The sequence below is a fragment of the Ascochyta rabiei genome, chromosome 3 (genome assembly GCF_004011695.2).
Source record: "Ascochyta rabiei chromosome 3, complete sequence".
Lineage (NCBI taxonomy): Eukaryota > Fungi > Ascomycota > Dothideomycetes > Pleosporales > Didymellaceae > Ascochyta > Ascochyta rabiei.
This window is the reverse complement of record NC_082407.1, coordinates 755,528-772,763: the sequence shown is the minus strand read 5'-3', so window position 1 is coordinate 772,763 and position 17,236 is coordinate 755,528. Positions and strand designations below refer to the sequence as shown.

The 17,236-nt window shown below is 54.8% G+C and overlaps 5 protein-coding genes across 6 annotated transcripts, besides 14 other annotated features; 2 read left to right on the top strand and 3 right to left on the bottom strand.

The window, feature by feature from the left end:
• Positions 1-1,175: 1,175 nt before the first annotated feature.
• Positions 1,176-2,129, bottom strand: EKO05_0001904 (uncharacterized protein; the record flags this gene model as incomplete). Its single annotated transcript, XM_038946810.1, has 1 exon — positions 1,176-2,129. The coding sequence occupies one exon, from the start codon at positions 2,127-2,129 to the stop codon at positions 1,176-1,178; it is 954 nt and encodes a 317-aa protein (XP_038795371.1).
• A 363-nt stretch (positions 2,130-2,492) lies between these two features.
• Positions 2,493-2,693: a mobile genetic element.
• A 988-nt stretch (positions 2,694-3,681) lies between these two features.
• Positions 3,682-4,728, top strand: EKO05_0001903 (D/L-glyceraldehyde reductase; the record flags this gene model as incomplete). Its single annotated transcript, XM_038942297.1, has 2 exons — positions 3,682-3,728; positions 3,789-4,728. The coding sequence occupies 2 exons, from the start codon at positions 3,682-3,684 to the stop codon at positions 4,726-4,728; spliced, it is 987 nt and encodes a 328-aa protein (XP_038795370.1).
• Positions 4,729-6,338: 1,610 nt separating this feature from the next.
• Positions 6,339-6,417: a tandem repeat.
• Positions 6,418-7,279: 862 nt separating this feature from the next.
• EKO05_0001902 (uncharacterized protein) lies at positions 7,280-8,479 on the bottom strand (the record flags this gene model as incomplete). The annotated part of the gene is made up of 1 exon (XM_038946809.1): positions 7,280-8,479. One exon carries the CDS (start codon positions 8,477-8,479, stop codon positions 7,280-7,282), a length of 1,200 nt encoding a protein of 399 aa, XP_038795368.1.
• Positions 8,480-10,126: 1,647 nt separating this feature from the next.
• EKO05_0001901 (Rho-type GTPase activating protein Rga1) lies at positions 10,127-13,952 on the bottom strand (the record flags this gene model as incomplete). 2 transcript variants are annotated; one of them, XM_059635796.1, is made up of 5 exons in its annotated part: positions 10,127-10,552; positions 10,600-10,886; positions 10,935-12,047; positions 12,162-13,497; positions 13,590-13,952. In XM_059635796.1, 5 exons carry the CDS (start codon positions 13,950-13,952, stop codon positions 10,127-10,129), a joined length of 3,525 nt encoding a protein of 1,174 aa, XP_059491779.1. The 2 variants fall into 2 exon arrangements, with proteins under 2 accessions (XP_059491779.1, XP_038795367.1); XM_038942370.1 differs by having other exon boundaries at positions 10,600-12,047.
• Positions 10,132-10,175: a tandem repeat.
• Positions 13,861-13,895: a tandem repeat.
• Positions 13,953-13,970: 18 nt separating the features above from the next.
• Positions 13,971-13,998: a tandem repeat.
• Positions 13,999-14,034: 36 nt separating this feature from the next.
• Positions 14,035-14,077: a tandem repeat.
• Positions 14,078-14,146: 69 nt separating this feature from the next.
• Positions 14,147-14,191: a tandem repeat.
• Positions 14,192-14,216: 25 nt separating this feature from the next.
• Positions 14,217-14,289: a tandem repeat.
• Positions 14,290-14,363: 74 nt separating this feature from the next.
• Positions 14,364-14,393: a tandem repeat.
• A 94-nt stretch (positions 14,394-14,487) lies between these two features.
• Positions 14,488-14,517: a tandem repeat.
• A 110-nt stretch (positions 14,518-14,627) lies between these two features.
• Positions 14,628-14,653: a tandem repeat.
• A 182-nt stretch (positions 14,654-14,835) lies between these two features.
• Positions 14,836-14,947: a tandem repeat.
• A 171-nt stretch (positions 14,948-15,118) lies between these two features.
• Positions 15,119-15,186: a tandem repeat.
• A 663-nt stretch (positions 15,187-15,849) lies between these two features.
• EKO05_0001900 (RNA polymerase B) lies at positions 15,850-16,605 on the top strand (the record flags this gene model as incomplete). Its single annotated transcript, XM_038942281.2, has 3 exons — positions 15,850-16,243; positions 16,328-16,438; positions 16,589-16,605. The coding sequence occupies 3 exons, from the start codon at positions 15,850-15,852 to the stop codon at positions 16,603-16,605; spliced, it is 522 nt and encodes a 173-aa protein (XP_038795366.2).
• Positions 16,483-16,529: a tandem repeat.
• Positions 16,606-17,236: the final 631 nt, after the last annotated feature.

Here is a 17,236-nt window from a genome sequence, read left to right as displayed (position 1 = left end):
ATTGCAGGTATGAATGCGCTTAGATGCGGAACGTTGCGGCTCCAACTCTCTTGGCCTTGTACCAACCTCCAGCGGCAATCTGCTGCCACACGATTGGAGATGAAAACCTAGCACTGACCTTGTGGTACGAGAGCTACAATGTCAAGGTATTCCGTCTAACAACGATTGGTAATAGCATTCGTCACGCTACGGTCTTCGACTCTGCAAGGCTACAGCACTGCCGCGTTCGTTCGTATGCTAATGGCGATGATGGGATATCTGCCTCAGTCGCTATACAGACGGTGTGGAGCTCTGGTAGCCGCCGTCAAGTATAGGAGACTGCTGTGACCGGAGCAGGGCATGCGCGGACTCGATCGAGTTGCAGATAGCTAGCGCGTGCTCGAGGACTATTTTGTACGATTCGAAAGGGCTGCGACGGTAGCTGCACCAACGTGTCAGTGCTGGAAGCCAGCGCCAGTGCAATGGGCAATACATTTCTTTTCCTTGCTTAGCTTGCAATCTTCAGGCAGACAGCATCGAGTAAACGCAAGCGCATGGAAATCTGGCCGGTCGGAAATCCTGGTTCGTATTGTGCCCGAGTTTGCGACACACAAGAATCGCCAATACAGTGACGAAGTTGTCGTCGGTGGTGGATGTCTATTGGAGAGGTAGGTAAGATCGATGCGCGACTGAACTCCGATGAAAGACGTCTTGGCGTTTTGCTCCTCTAAGTTTCGTGCCGTCACTCAAGAGATCCTCGACTAGACTAATCCATGCAGGTCTGACTCACACATGCGCAATGCCCACACGGTGAGTGGGCTGCAAGAGCTTCACGCCCTCACATGTCTCGTCACGTACGTCGACGTCGTTCGCAAAGCTTCTCCACGTTCAGGGCGGGGTCAACGAGCATGCACGGCCATCACCCACCTGGCACCACCGACTCTAGCCTTTCCTGGCTGATCGTTATGAGCCCACCAGACGGTCGACCCCAATACTGTCGCCACGCTTGTTTAGCGCTTGCGCTCCTAAAGCCTATTTCAGGTCTTGCAAATGCCAGCAAAGCAGCGTAGGTACAAGCGTGTTTTTCTGCTCGTAGAACACTGCAAAGCTCTACCATGCGAAAAAGCGGTTCAAGGGCACATGCACGTAGGCTGGAGCTTCTTAGCGTTTCAAGTCTCATCGAAGGGATTGTGTATCTATGCTTTTGTAACTCCTTCTCGCTCGCTGAGAACCATTTTCTCCTGCTTAGCATCCCATCTGTACACACCGCCCGTCCCGACATTATATTGGTAATAGTTTTCTGTACCTCCCCTGACGAGCGCTTTTCGAAACGTGATGTTTATTCTTCCCTTGTTCGCGTCCACACCGGCTCTCTTAGGTATACTGTGCAACCACATCGACTGGGTTTTTCCTCTCATTAGCACCATGTCCCCCGAGCCTAGCGGTAGCTTGATCTGTCCAGGATCCAACGTCGTTTCGCCTTCTTTGGGCGCGATGGGCTTGTGCTTCATGAGAAAGTCCCGCTTCGCACCCAGCGTAAAGGACGCTATGGCTGGGTTCGGACCGAGGAATCGCTCATCGTCGGAGTGGTAAGAAATGCTATCTTTCCCATGGGCATAGTAGTTGACCAGGCAGAAGTTGAAGGTATGACCGGTCGTACCTTCGGTGATCCTGCGCAGCTCATCCAAGCATTGTGGGATGGGACGTGGATTGCATTTGAATTTGGAGGCTTCCAATGTCTTGTCCGTCTGGACGTCTTTGATGTTGCCGTTTGTATCGAATCGGCATGTCTGGTCGATACCGAAGACAGTAGTGAAGCGTGGCGTGTTGATGTCTGTCGTCTTGCCAAAGCGAGTGATTGTATATTGCACACGATAGAATGGTAACTCCTGGCGCAGGAACTCGAACAGTCCTGCGGTGATAGTTGGTGGTATATATGGCTGATAGTATACAAGGTCCAGATCAAGTTTGTCGTTCATCAAGACACCCTCTTCCGCTGGTGCAAATCCCAGTTGCTCCTTGAATGAGACAGGCAGATGTGAGATTGGAAACGGATAGAATGCATGGTTGGATTTGCCGGAGTTGGATTCGTATTTGACCTTTTTTGGTGTCGTAGGCTTGAAGAACGTATCGAGAGCGCCAAGCTTCATTGGAAATTGCTGACCGCCCCAAGATGTTAGAACGTAAGAGTCGAGCGCGATCCGCGTTTCGAACCAGAAAGGAATGCGTTCTTGATCTCTCTGGTTGCTTCTTATTGTGTCACGGTTAGTTAAAGGTACAAGTAACCATAGTACAGCGTGAAAGGGTGGCTGTCTTTTCTATACGTGTAGCTTTTATAAAGTCTATTAAATACAATAACGTCATAATAGAGACTAAACACGTTATGATACACTAGTCCAGTAAGTATTAGTTTATATCTAGTTTCTAACTCTTCTTTTTGGAAAGATATAAACAAGAGCTAGAAGAACTTACAAGTTAGTTTAGAATATAAAAGAATGAATAAAGCATTAGGTTGTCACGAGTATCCTGCCCCGAGGTCGAAGACGCCTCGGGTAAACCCCGGTCCAAGCCCGAGGACCTACAGGCATGCACAACGAATATAACATTTGGAACCCGAAAGACTCATCCATTAAGGATTCGTCTTATCTCATCAATCAACCCCTATCATCCATTCCATCTCACTCTGCTCGATTGCCTGCGTACAGTGCCCTTACGTGGGCTATTATAATCTAGAAGTATGTTAAGTTTTACACTTTAGATAAAGTCTATAAGTGTTTATTTTTAATTAGGTCTTAGGGACGAGTATAGTAATTGGGGTTCGTATTATCTACTTATTAGCGTCACGAGCGTGTAGTGTAAAAGGTAACGTCTTAGAAATAACATAAAAACTCTGTTCATGATACTACTGTCTTTAAAAGTCTATTATATAACCAGTGCGCTTAAGTTACAGCTTTACACTATAGTACCTAGTAAAAGTAAGGAACTTCAGTTGCTGACTGTTGGTGCTGTCAACCTGTGTGAAGCTGGAAAAATTTCAATACGCGAGGCTCCATCATCAGCCACTCCGGATCCACCTACACTTTCGCTGGCTACCATAGTAGTTAAGATTGGCTACGCAGGAAATCTTCCTCCGCTAGCAGAACGATTGACATGATAGTATGTCACTGCACCATTTTGAACCCTCGGTGAAAATGCGATGAATGACGTAGGTTGGGTAGTCGGCGATGCTAAGGTGACCCTATCTTTCCAGCGTGTCATCAGTAGCAGCAAGTCGCAGCAAGCTTCAGAAGTAGTTTTCTTCAGCTTCCTGTAGCCCATTAACGGCATAAGTACTGTCTATTTGGTTGCCGCCCTCCGGCAGCAATGTCCGCAGTCCACTTGGGCTTGAAGTCTTGTTGCGATGCATAGTTTGTGTCTCGCACAGCACGCCGACGGCCTCATACGCCAAGGCCAGGGGGACACGGAGGCAGCACTGACCCGCCAATCAACGTCTTAGGAGGCCGCAATTTTTGGAAGTGAAGTTGTGCTAAAGATGGTAGCGCCGATGGCTGTTGCCCGTCTCGGCCAGAAACCCGACCCCACCACTCGACATCCCACCTCCGACATTACGCCCCGCGCCCCTCCATCTTTCTCTTGATCAACATTGCCTTTCCCCTTCTTCTCTTCCCTCTACATACCAATTCACATCCAATCTCAAACATCATGTCTCTCGGTCGCACAGTAAAGCTCAACACCGGCGCCTCCATCCCGTAAGTACATGAGTGCCCTGCAATACGTCATGGGGGCCAAATACTGACACAATGCCCCAGCCAATTGGGTTTTGGAACATGGCAGGCTGAGCCCGGTCAGGTTGAGGCCGCCGTCTACGAGGCTCTCAAGGCTGGCTACAAGCACATCGATCTGGCCAAGGTCTACGGCAATCAGAAGGAGATCGCACAGGCTTTCAAGAAGGCTTTTGCTGAGGGCATCAAGCGCGAGGACATCTTCATCACATCCAAGCTTTGGAACTCGCAGCACAAGCCCGAGGATGTTGCACCTGCGCTTGATGACTGCCTTGCTGAGCTTGGTCTCGATTACCTTGATCTGTACCTTGTCCACTTCCCTGTCGCTTTCGATCAGGAGAAGGATGTCCATCAGAACCTTTTCCCTCTTCAGGAGGATGGCGACGTCAAGATGCTCGATTCAGTCTCTATTGTTGACACATGGAAGGCCATGACCAAGCTCGACAAGAAGAAGGCACGCGCTGTCGGTGTCTCGAACCACACCCAGGAGCACCTCCAGGCTCTGATCGACGGTACTGGTGTCACCCCCGCTGCCAATCAGATCGAGCGCCACCCTCGCCTCCTTCAGACCGATTTCATCAAGTGGTGCGGCGAGAAGGGCATTCATATTACCGAGTACTCTGCATTCGGAAACAACATGATTGGTGAGCCGCTGCTCATCCAGCACAAGACCATTAAGGAGATCGCCGACCGCGTCGGTGCATCGCCCGCACAGGTCATCCTCGCATGGGCCCAGGTTGGCGGTCACTCCGTCATCCCCAAGTCCGTCACCGCGAGCCGTATCCGCGACAACTTCAAGGAGATCGAGCTCTCCGATGACGACTTCAAGAAAATCGAGCAGATTGGCAAGGATGAGCCCCGCCGCTTCAACATCCCCTACACAGCCAACAAGCCCAGGTGGCCTGTAAACATCTTCAACGAGCCTGAGGAGAAGGACGCTCCCCACAAGGTCATCGTCAAGGTGTAATGTCCGAGTAGACAGTGGTATCAAAATAGACAAAATAGAATAGCAACATGCTGGGTCGTAATCTGCATCAGTAATTTGACGTGAAGCAAAGCTTAAGGCTTTGGAAGTTAGCAGCAACCAACGACGCAACGACATCAGCTTTGACAGTGCATGGCTAAACAATTGTTGCACTGAACAACGTGCCGACGCGGCCCGAAACCTTCCATGTCCTGTATTGTCGACATCAACACTAGAATCAATTTCAAGCTTGCACTCACAACAATGGTAGCGACTAGGCCGCACTACGAAATGAGCAGGCACAACAGCACTTTGCCTACCTTGACTAATTGTAGTTTCATCCTGGTAGCACGTACGCACCTGTTCCAGTAGCGACGTCTACGTATCGGCGCGTCTACGTTGGTGTCACCATGTGCTTTTTCTCAAATTTGCGACGCTGTGTTTGCGATGGCCTTTCACCATGACCCTCGACAGACAGCCTCTGCCCGACCCGCCTCTGCAGCGATTCATGCTTCTAGCATCGTCTCCAGTCAGCCGAGGGTTCAGCTACCAAGCCCTTTTGGTTTGCCTTTCGTCTTATCGGGTTCGAGCGATGTCGTCTTTGCTTTGATCATTTGATTAGACCTACTTATGCAGTCCTTACAGCGCCCCAGTACCGATCCTGTCCTACTGGTCCCCTGAAATGGTTTCAGTCCACTGACCTTTCCCGCCGGAACCGCAATGTATCCTCTTTGCAGTAGTTTCGTGTGCTGGGTTGGATTTTCGGTTTTTCGGTATGACGGTCTACGACAGTCGATTGGTAGGCCAGAGCAGGAGAGCAGCATCCAAGGACCAAATAACCTTGCAACAAAAGCACTCGGATAATACAAGTTAACGTCGTTGATACTTGGATCCTGCGATTGTGGTATTATATGCAGGAGAAATGGACTCTACAAGATCATTTCGGAAAGAGTAACGGTCTTCAAGCCCAGTCTTGTGTGGGTATCTTGCCTAAGGCTGTTGATGATTGCCGTTCACACTATTATCGAGAACTTAACCGAAGCAGCGGGTCTGCAGATTAATTGTCCCCCCTCAAAGGGGAACGCTAGCCCTCGCTCGTGTCTTGACTACGCCTCCGAATGCAACCATTACACGTCGGCACGGCTGGCGCCAGTAAAGGACCGCCAAGCATGTATACGAGAGTATGTGGGTGAATCCGTGATCAACGACAGTCAAGTATATATACAACTGCTGCTTTGCAGACTATATCGATCCTGTAAACTCAACATTGTTGCAGATAACATCCTCTCAATGCTGTCGTAGAATACGAACATGCTTCGGCCCACAACCGCCCTCTCTGCGGCTCTCGTCGGTATGACCGCGCTTGCATGCTTCCATGCTCTTCGAATCATGTCACAAACCACTCTGCCTTCAGATTTAGCGGTGTTGTCCTCTAATGCAATCCCGGACGAATAGAGCATGTCACTGTCTGAGAGCCTCGAGCCCAATAAGATAATGACGATAGCAGAAGCATGGCCACATGCGATATCATCCAAAAGCGCTTGGCCTACTTGATATTTTCTTGTCTCAAGTCTTGATTGAACCAGACATCTCCTAGTACCTCTGGAGTGTCTTTCTTCTTCTTCTTCTTCTTCTTCTTCTTCTTCTTCTTCTTCTTCTCCTTCTTCTTCTTCTCCTTCTTCTTCTTCTTCTCCTCTCACAAGCTTTCTATTCTTTAGAAGCCAATCATGTCTTCCACCTTGCAGTTCCATATCAAACAGCAGAGCGGGAGAGCTACATAGCATCTGTGATATACACGTTTGTGAACTAAGCCGCTCTGATCAATCTCCGCTGCTTGTTTCTACCTGCCTCGTTTCATCCCCATTACCAGCTTGGACAGGGATAGGACACAGCTGCTGAATCAGCCGAGTACCAGGGACCGAGATGAAGACAGCCGATCGCGTTCTGATCCTCTTCCTCGATCCTCCATGCTTCCTCAGAAGCGAACAAGGCCAATGGAGTACAGGGAAGACCAAGAATCCAAAGGTGAGAATCAGAAAGAGAGGCTGCATGTTTGAAGACTAAAGAGGCTACGAGAGAGGTTGACAGAGGGGTAGAGGTTGTACATCGCAGTGTTGCGGGAGCTTCTATGTGGGTCAAGCTATTGACAAACTTGTTGCAGTGTCTAGACTAGAGACAGCCGATGCACAAACAGGCATCCTAGTCACAAAAAACATGTACTAGCCAGTATCTTGGGGTAGGTAGACTGGGGCAAGTGGGCTTTCAGGCGCTGACTAGGTAGTGCAAGGTTCATCAGATGAACACGAAAGATGGTGCAAAAGCAGATTAGCCATCGTACCCTATAGTCACGCGGGCTGAGACCACGCAGCCTCAAAAGAGGACAAAGATCATGCTTGACAGAAAGATAAGATTTGTGCTCACAACGGCCATGGTCGGTGGGCATTGCTTTCGTCTCCGGGTCCATCTCCTGCGCTTAGTACCCAACGTCGTGTCGCTGGACAGAAGATGGAGGATGAGTTGAGAAAGAAAGAGAGGTGAAGCAAGAGAAGACCTGTTACCATGCCAGCACCTCCTTCTGCCCCGCCTGCTTGATTCGGTCCACGAAATCGGTATCCACAACTCTCGGTGCGTCAAGGCTGAGCCCAGGCTGCTGAGCAGGGTGGATCGCCCTGCATTCTTCCTTTTCCTTCTTCCCGTGCTCAGCAACGACTTGGCGGCAACTCTGCTGGAAGAAGATGGGCGCTTTTTCGTATTGGGGATGTAAGAGGCCCGCTCTGAACACACCGCGGTTCAGGTTGGCTTGTGCGTTGGTGCACAGCACTTTGTCTTCGCGCATAACGCGCTCGTACATGTCGGCGATGAGGTGGAACTCTTCTTCAGTCGAGTCCTTGCACTTGAAGATTTCGTAGTGGGATGTTGATGTGACGGGGGAGTCGGGCATGAACTTCTGGACCATGAGGAAATGCTTGCCGACGGTCATGGAGGCGTTGGGGAAGTAGTATGTGCTGTGCACGTTGACACCGGTATCGACCTGTTCCTGGGTGGGTGCACAGGCGTGCTGGATGTGGCCATCCTTGAGCGCGCTATCGAAAGAATCGAGGTTGAGGAAGGCGGGAATGTCGGGGTGTGTTGTTGGACAGTGGTAGCATTCGTTGAAATTGTCAGATGCAATCTTCCAATTGTACTCAGTCTCGAGTGTGTAAACATGGTCGAGATGGTAGTTCTCGAAATTGATGCTTGCATAGCGCTCCTGCACATCAACATCCTTGAAATACTGATCAAAGGTAACGTCTGGGGTCTTCTTAGCATCCAGATTGATCCATATGAACCCGTTCCGGTCAATCTTGGTGTGAATGGGGAAGACGTTGTCTGCAGTGGTTGAGAATACAGCCAGGTCCACGTGTCCCGAGTTATCCTTGGTCTCGTTGTCGATGAGCACTTGCTGAGACTGCTTGGATGTGTTATGGAAAGCCTTGATTCCATTTTCCTGGTCGCGGATGATGATGACATCGAAGCCGGCAAACTGATATCGGAGATGGTCGCCGACATTGGGCACGCGAAGATTCGAAGTCATAAAGAGCCATCGCTTGGAAAAGATGGATCGTCGCTCGAATTCGTACATGTCTGGTGATGTGTACCATGATGCCGGCAGAGCGCGGATAGGCTGTTGCTTCTCCTCGACCTGTGTCTTCTCTTTCTTGGGCTCAGCAGCCTTCTTCTTGTCCCAGCTGAAGTAACCAAGTAGACCAGACATGTTGCTAATGCCGATATGGTGTGGCTTTGTTAATTGCGAAGATGTGAAGTGAAGCTTATATGGTGGTTGAGTGTGTGATTTCCTCGCATGGGAGTGGAGGCTTTACAGGTACGAGGCATGCAGCATTCTTATAATGAGATGACTGCGTTTTCGCTCGTCAAGATGACATGGTATCACTAGGCCAGGCGACCAGTTTTCCCAGCCATGGGGGTTACCTGACCGAGCCCGAACTCGCAGCGAACGTTGATAACGTTGCGGTTCGAGACTAAACTAGACCTCACTGGCACATCCATTTCTCACACCAACTTGGTGCGGATGGGACTAGGCTTGCCGCAAATCTGCCATGCACAGTCCGGCATCTCGCGATCGTTGCTCTCTGGTGCACGCACTGTGTCTGAGGCCTGTCGTCTAGCCTATCAGCTGTACCTAGCACTCGATCAGACTTATTCGAGACATTGTATCGCACGGCTTGCACAAAGATAAGACAATACCGGTACTCAAGATCCGCAAAGTCTGATAGAGGCTACTGCATGGTCCTAGGGCTTGGACCGAGAGTCGTGAACGGAATAGATTCGTTGCGAGTTTCCCGGAAGGGCAGTGCTCTAGCCTGAGGCTGAGCAGATTGGCCAATCGCGTATCGAGTCTCAAGCTACATCGACCAATCGCATTGCGCGCGGTGAAGCAGCAACGTCCATCACATCGGAGGTGCGGTCGGATTGCTTGTGGGATGGCCAATGCTCACATAGATTCAACTGGAAGAACCGGAGAAGCCTTTCTAGTGGAAGGCACTGGTGTCTACGTGGCTCACAACAAAGCCTGGATGGTGATGATCTTGGACAATCTTGTGTACATGGGAAGACAAACACAGATTACCATCAGGAGCGAACCAAATGGTCGGATAAGCAGCAAGCAGTCGCTCTGATCACTGGGTGTAGCTTGAGCAAACGAACTTGGACAGCCATAATGATGATGTCAGCTGTTGCTGGTTGATGCTTAGTCTTGCTAGTCGCAATGTGCATTCAGCTTCTTGGCCACACGTTTCTGGATCATTCATGCAGTGGCCGGCAGTCTGCCGATAGAGGAACGGCGCAATGACCAAGTGATTGGTTGCATTGTGCGAGGGAGGTGAATGCACACTAGACGGACCAACGTGACAGCGGAGGCGAAAGCCACAGCAGGGGTTGACCTTTTATTCAGCTCACGGCTGCCGTCTGCTATTGTTACACCCAACTTCACGCACTATCCACAGCATCATCCAACTCAGAGGTCTCCATCACAGGCCCAAGCGATTCCCGTGCGACAATGGCAGCTGTGTGGTCAGATACAAACCCCCACTCTACCCATCCACCTCTTCAACGCAACATCCTCCGCTCTGTCCAGGTAAAATGTCAAGTGCCACCGAAACGCCGTTGAACAGCCTAAACTTGGCTGCTCGACATGCAGAGGCCGTCCTCAAAAATGACGGGCCGAAACAGGGTTTTTCGTTAATAGAACATGGACCGTGTAGATCCGGGGAATGTAACATGATCTTCGTTTCGCTGTGCATAATGCAAGGCCTCCACCATGCCATGCCATGTCGAAGAGGAAGGAAACAAAACACGCTAAACGCCAAGCACTCCGATGCAAAGTCCGATTAGGTACGTACGCTCATCCTGCTCCCGTGGTGCTGATCTGCTGCTGCTTTTGGTACTGCGGCGAGCGATAGCTATGTCGATGTGGCGACGCGGTACGATGGCTTTCCGCCGAAGCTTGTGGGTTTGGGCCGTAGGGTAGAATCGGTGCGCCCGTGTCGTGAGGACGCGATGGCGAGGTGTTCTTGTTCCCAGCAGCGTTTGCAACGTGTCGTACCGACGACTCGCCTGCCATGGCTGTGGGATTGTCATCTGCGTCAGTAATCTGTGGAGCGTTTCGTTCGTCTCTGCGTTTTGCAATGCTCCCTTGGTTCTTGGGTGATGCTGCCAAGGTAGGCGCGTTAGGATCTTTGCCTCGCTGCTCCCAGCGTCGCATAATCTCCTTGGCGCTCATATCGGTTGCGCTGTCGTCGCTGAGGAGCTCCATGATCTCGGGAGGCACCTAGTCGGATTAGCAGAAGCGCTGGTGAGATCGAACCAGGCACGTACCTCGGAGAATTCATCGTTGTTTTCGATGAGATCGAAAACAACCTTGACCGCGCCTTGATCGACGCTGCGGACTTCCTTGTCGTTGCTCTCCCGGAGGATGTTGGGAGCTATCACAGTTGCGATGTTCCATGTGTCCATCTTGTTACCCGACTCTTCATCGACGGTGTGGAAGGAGGACACCCAGTTGAGGAAGCAGAACAGAACCTCCATCGTATCGCGGTGGGCTTTTGGCAGCAAGCACAGCACCAGGTGGAGAACCTTTTTTCTCCGCTCTTCATCCTCAATGTCTGGTCTGGTTAGTTCAAGGTCGAGCGGGTCGTGACTGGAGCACTTGCCATTGGCTGTCATGAACAGCTTGTAGAGCTTCAACGTCAAGACTGGATCCGGCATGACTCGCAAGAAGCGTTTGAGAAGGTTGGCGAGGATGACCGGGTTTTTCGAACTGAGATCGACTTGTTCCACGCCCTTCTGGTCTACCTCGACTTCGAGCTCTCGCAATGCCTTGAGGTTGCCGTTCTTTCGGAAGACGCCCTCGATAGACATATCCATGTTCCTCATCGCGGTGATGGCATCTTGCAGCAACGCTGGAACCTTCAACGCACCCGGTCCTACGCCTTCCGTACACTCACAGCCCTTCTTCTCCACTAGCCATTCTAGGGACTGCTTGAAGGTGGCGTTCTCAAAAGCTGGCTTCTCGACCGTTGAAGGCTTCTTCGGTTTGCCTTTTGCCTTGCCGAAGCCGATTTTGCCCCAGAAATTGTGCTTCTTGGACTCGATCAGGTCGAGCAGGTCCTCTTGGTTGTATTGGTTCTCGTCGAGGAGCAGGCCTAGCTGCAACACAGCGAGACCCTTCAGCTTGAAGTACTCCAGTGGAGACAGTTCCGAGAAGAAGGTGCGGGAGCGACCATCACCGATGTGGTTCAAGTCTTGGCCTCCTGAGAAGTCGCGACGGTGGCCGTGGCGTACCTTTGCGTGATCTTGGCCGAGGAGCGCCGTGCCACCAGCGCGGAAGGCGTTGGGTCTTTGCTCTCGCTGCTGTTCCATGGCGGCCATGCGGGCAATGTCGTCCAGCGCAAGCGAGTTGACGGCGAGCGTGGCGCTGTTCATGTCGACCTGGTCGCGTTCGTTGACAATCTGCATGCCACCGCGCATCTCCGTGTTGGCTCCCGCTTCGTAGCCTTCTGAGCCATCGATGATCCTCGATGCACGGGCTCGTTTCATGGTGTTGGAGAGGTGCTTGTCGAGGCGTGTAGAGCGCAGACGTTTGATGTCAGACATGGACTGCTCGTACGCAGCATTGGAGCTGCCCTGGCCAGCGGGGTTTGCATCAGAGCCATTGTATGATTTGGATCGGGCGTCGCCTCGCAGGTGAGGAGGTGCCAGCGCGGTGCCGTTGTTGTCCATGCGGTGGCCAAGGGAGGAATCGTAGCCTGTCAGGTTAGGGTCATCTACAGCTCATTAGTTGGACGAATGTACTCTCGGAAGCGACAGGCGAGTTCTGGGGCAAGGTGTCAAGATGAGGATGCTGATCGGTCCCGAGTGTTGTGGGAAGGATAGCTTACCGGATGTGTGAGGCAGGGCACCGCTGGAGCGCAGCGTAGCCATGAGGCGGGCGTGCGCTACCTTGAGCAGGTGGACGTACTGGCGCAGCTTGGTAACGTGACGGAAGCCGTTCTCCGCATCTGGCTGTGCTGCAGCGCATGCTGGGCAGAAGACGCGTTTCGACGACGGGCTCCAGTACGCTTGTCTGATGTCGTGGCGCAGGTCGGCGTTGCAGCTGCGGCATAGCATGCAGCTGTAGTTGAAGGACATGTTGTTGAGGTGGAGACACTTGTCTTCGACCTGGAGATCGCAGATGGGACACGCGTCGGCCCATCTGGGGATGAGGACGGCTGCTTCCGCCGTTGGGTCCCTCGATGCCTCCTCTTCCAGCTTGGCGTCGAGTGCGTTGACCTGGGATAGGAAGCTCGTGAGCCCGGTGGAGCTCCTTGTCTCGCGCTCGAGCTTCAAGGCGCCTTGCAGACAGATGCGAATCAACAGCTTGAGGTAGTGAGCCAGGCCGGTGACCAGGGAGAGGAGTTCTTGTGTGACGCCCAGACGGCGCACGCCTGTGCCTTGGGACTGGGTGAGGAGGGCGAAGAAGGCGACGACCTTTTTGCAGAGCAGCTTTGCCTCGCGAGAGTACGTCAGGCCCTTTGGGGTTTTGGCGACCAGTTGGGCATCGAGGTCGTCTGCAGCGTTGAACAACAGCTCGACGTGGATGATGAACTTTTTGGCCGCCAGGACGCCGTCCACATAGGCGCCGTTGCTTACGTGCAGCAGCATGTCGGAGATGCATGTGGCGGACTTTTCTTCAAAGGCGGACAGCGTCTTCCAGATCCAGTTGACTTTGGCTTCGATCTCCTCCTCTTGCTGTCGCACGCTGTCGCGGACGGCGTCTGTAGCCTCGCCTTCGGCGGCGTGCATGCTCTCGATGACAGGCTGGCCGGTCGAGTGCAGGCGCACGTTCCAGTACTTGTGGATCATGTAGCATTCGGGATGCCAGTGCTGGTTCTGGCCGTTGCGGTAGATTTCGACAAACTGCTTGAGGATGGATGTCTGGCAGCCATTGCAGCGCTGGGCAAACTTGGTGGAGTAGTGGTAGTGACAGTAGACGCTGCCTTCGTGTTCGTAATAGCTGTCCGAGGCGCCGAAGACGGTAGGGCACACGGAGCAGGTGAAGTGCTCAATGTGGTATTTGCGCTCGAGGGCGGTGATGTAGGAGCCACGGAGGGCCTGGCCGCATTCGTGGCACAGCAGATCGAGGCGGCGGAAGTAGTCGGTCTCGCAGAGAGGGTACTGGCCCGGAGGCTTCTCGGGGACGGGGAAGAACTTGGAGGCGACGATTTTGCCGCAATCCTGGATGTGGTCAGCAGGGCTCTGATGGGCGGGTGGGTGGAGGGTGGAGAGATTGGGGTACGCGCTGCCATCAGAGACGGGGGGGTGCGTACGTGACAGGTGAAGCACTCCAGGTGGTATGTGCCGCCCAATGCGCGGACGAACTGGCCGGTCAGGCCCTCGCCGCACTTTCCGCAGATCTTGCCGCTACGCTTCGGCTTGGGGGGCTGCAGTTGCTGCTCGTTCTGGGCGGGGTCTGTCATGGAGCGCACAGGGGCGTCTGCGCGGTCTTGCTGGGTGAGGCTCTGCGAGCGGGGCGCGGAGAGGGGGTCGAGGGGGTCGATGGGCTGCCGTGAGAGGCCGTTGGTGCGCGGGTCGTGGACGTGCTGTTGCTGTTGCTGTTGCTGTTGCTGTTGCTGCTGTTGCGACGGCGGCGCGCCCTGTGCCTCCATCGAGGGCGGTGCCGTCGTGTCCATGGACGGCAGGGCCGGTCAGGCGACGGCGACGGCGACGGCGACGGCGGCGAGGAAGGTAGGGGATATGTGGGCGGCGCAGGGCGGTGGTAGTGGTGGTGGTGGTGGTGGTGGTGGTGATGGTGGTGACGGCGGCGAGGCGGTGTGACAGGGGCAGTCGAGGGGTGTGGACGTGCGTGGTGCCGTGTCTATGTACAGTAGGCGTGGACGTAGGCGTGGGCGTGGGCGTGGGTGTGGCGTGGAGAGGCGGCCGCCCACCCGCGTTCGCAGGCACAGGCACAGGCACAGGCACAGGCACAGGCACAGGCGCAGGCACAGGACAGGCACAGGACAGGCACAGACGGGCACGGCAGAGGGTGCGGCGTCCGGCAGCCGGCGAGGCTGTGGGGAGACACGAGGTGCAGTGGGAGAGGCCGAGCGGCGAGCGGCGAGCGGCGAGCGAGCACCGCTAGGGCAGCGGGCAAGACGGGGGGCAGCAGGGCAGGGCAGCAGGCAGGGGCTAGGGGCGACTGCTGGCGACGAGGCACCGACGAGAGACGGGCGAGGGCGAGGGCAAGGGCGAGGGCGAAAGAGGTGGAGGGAAGGGGAGCGAGGTGGTGCAGGGAGCAGGTGCGTGCCCGCTTCAAAGTCGAGGCTGGCGCTTCACGTCGTCGATGGACGGTCGAGCGAAGACTACTAGCGTGCGCTGCGCTGCGTTGCGCTGCATGCACAGAGGCTCGGAGGACTGGGCACTGAGCACCGAGCACTCGGCAATGGAGGACTGGGCACTAAGCATGGAGACATTGAGGCACTAAGCATGGAGACATTGAGGCACTAAGCATGGAGACATTGAGGCACTAAGCATGGAGACATTGAGGCACTAAGCATGGAGACATTGAGGCACTAAGCATGGAGGCATGGAGGCACTAAGCATGGAGGCATGGAGGCATGGAGGCACTAAGCATGGAGGCATGGAGGCATGGAGGCACTAAGCATGGAGGCATGGAGGCATGGAGGCACTGAGGCACTGAGCACTGAGCATTGGGGGCATTAGGGCTGGGACACTGAAGCACTCGGCAATAGAGCGCTGAGCACTGAGCACTAGAGGCATTGGGGCTGGGGCACCGAAGCCGGGGCACGGAAGCTGGGGCACGGAAGCATGGGTGCACAGGCTGGCAGTCTGCCGTCGCTCTACGGGTCTACGAGTCTACGAGTCTACGAGTCTACAAGTCTACAAGTCTACAAGTCTACGATTCTAGGTACGCTGGGTGGCTAGGGACCTGCACGTCCAGAGCCCATCACGGCACTCCTGTTTACGGCGCGTGTGTAACCATGCATCTCGCCGTCCGGGCAACGCAGCTCTCTACCCCTCCTCTGCGCACGGGAGGGCACACGCGAGACGCTGAACGAGGTCCTGAACGAGCGCGAACGAGCGTGGACGAGGTGCTTGGACGAGCGTGGACAGGACGGGTGACGAGCGTGGACAGGATGGGTGACGAGCCTGGACAGGACGGGTAACGCCAGCGGGGGGGAAAAGCCGAGTACCAGCAGCGCGTTGGGCGTTGGGTCGTGGGATCCATGTCTTGGCTCTCGACCCTCGACCCTCGACTTTCACCCACGCAGCCATCGACCCTGCACTCGACCCGACCCCGCACTCGACACTCGACTCGGCCCTGAACCGTCGACTCGGCCACCGACCCTCGATCCTCGCCGCACACACGAGCTCGCCCACTGCCTCCCCCCCTCCACAACCGCCGCTCGTCTCGTCTCTCTCGTGTCTCTCGTGTCTCTCGTGTCTCTCGTCTCTCTCGTGTCTCTCGTCTCTCTCGTGTCTCCCGTCTCTCCCGTCTCCCTCGTCTCCCTCGTCTCCCTCGTCTCCCTCGTCTCCCTCTTCTCCCTCTTCTCCCTCTTCTCCGGCGCCATGGACTACGGCGAGAGCACCCACCCCAATGCAGCGCGCCCTGCACCCGTCGACTACCCCAAGCCCCCGCGCCTCGTGTCGCGCCCCAAGCCCCCCGTCGCCCAGGACGAGGAAATGGGCAACGAGATCAAGCTGGGCGACTTCGAGGACGTCCACGCCCTGTCCGTCTCCGAGGCCCGCGCCGTCGTCACCGCCGTCCACAAGGGCCGCAAGAACAAAGACGCCGAGAGCAATCCGCTGCGCGACCGCATCCACAACGACAACCCCACCATCACCCACTTCCTCGACTACTTTGACAACTTTGCCCGCTACAAGGAGGAGGAGAGCCTGCACGCCATCAACGCCATGTTCGACACCCACCCGGAGCTGACCACGGTCGAAAAGGCCCTGCTGGGTACGTCTCCTGCTGCTGCTGTCTCCAAGACGCGCTGCTCTACCCACTACACCGGCTCTGCTGGAGGCTGACGCGCGCTTGCAGGCACCCTCACCCCAGACTCGGCCGATGAAGCCACCACCCTCATCCCCTCGCTGGCCGACAAGATGGACACGGACTCGCTCCAGGCCATCTTGGACGAGCTCACCAAGATGCGTGCGTTTCCCCCTTTTCCCCTTTTCCCTGCATCCCACCCATCTCACCTCTACACCTCTACACCTCTACACCTCTACACCTCTACACCTCTCTCCTGCTCACCTCTCTCCTGCTCACCTCTCTCCTGCCCACGACTGACACATCCACCAGAGGATCGCCTGCGATAGAAGCCCCGCCACAGCCACACCTCCACGGCCCAGCTGCGCTACACTCGCTCCTACACGCTCCACACCGCAACCCTTGCGCACCCCCGAGCTGCATCGCCCACCCAACGCACTACCCCACGTAAACCAAAGCACAGAAACACAGGCGGCATTGCGAGGAAGCCCAGCCTGTACTGCGAGGGGTGACAAGATACCGAAGACGCACGCTGCGTAGGAGCTGCGGCGCACGTGCAAACCATGCATGCCTCTCAGGAGCCAGAGCACAGGGAGCCACATGGCTTCGCCACACATCAGCACCCTTTTTCTTCACAATCAACACAGCACCGATCATGTCCCACCATCTTTCTCGCTTTCACCCCGCTTCTTGTTTTCCCTTTCCTCTGAGCCGCTGCGTCCTGGCGCACCTCCTCTCCGTGTCTGAAACTAATCTCACACTGCGCGATAACACCGGACCCGTCGTTGCACTCTTCAATCGGGCCGCTCAGCCAGGTACCCACTGATTGTCATTTCTCCAAACGGCTCAGGCCACGTGCTAAACTTGACACGACATAGGACATGGTCCGGAGTGCGCGAGTAGGGCCGATGCTGTTTCATGAGGCTGCTATGACCTTGCGAGTTTGAGTCCAAGACGCGA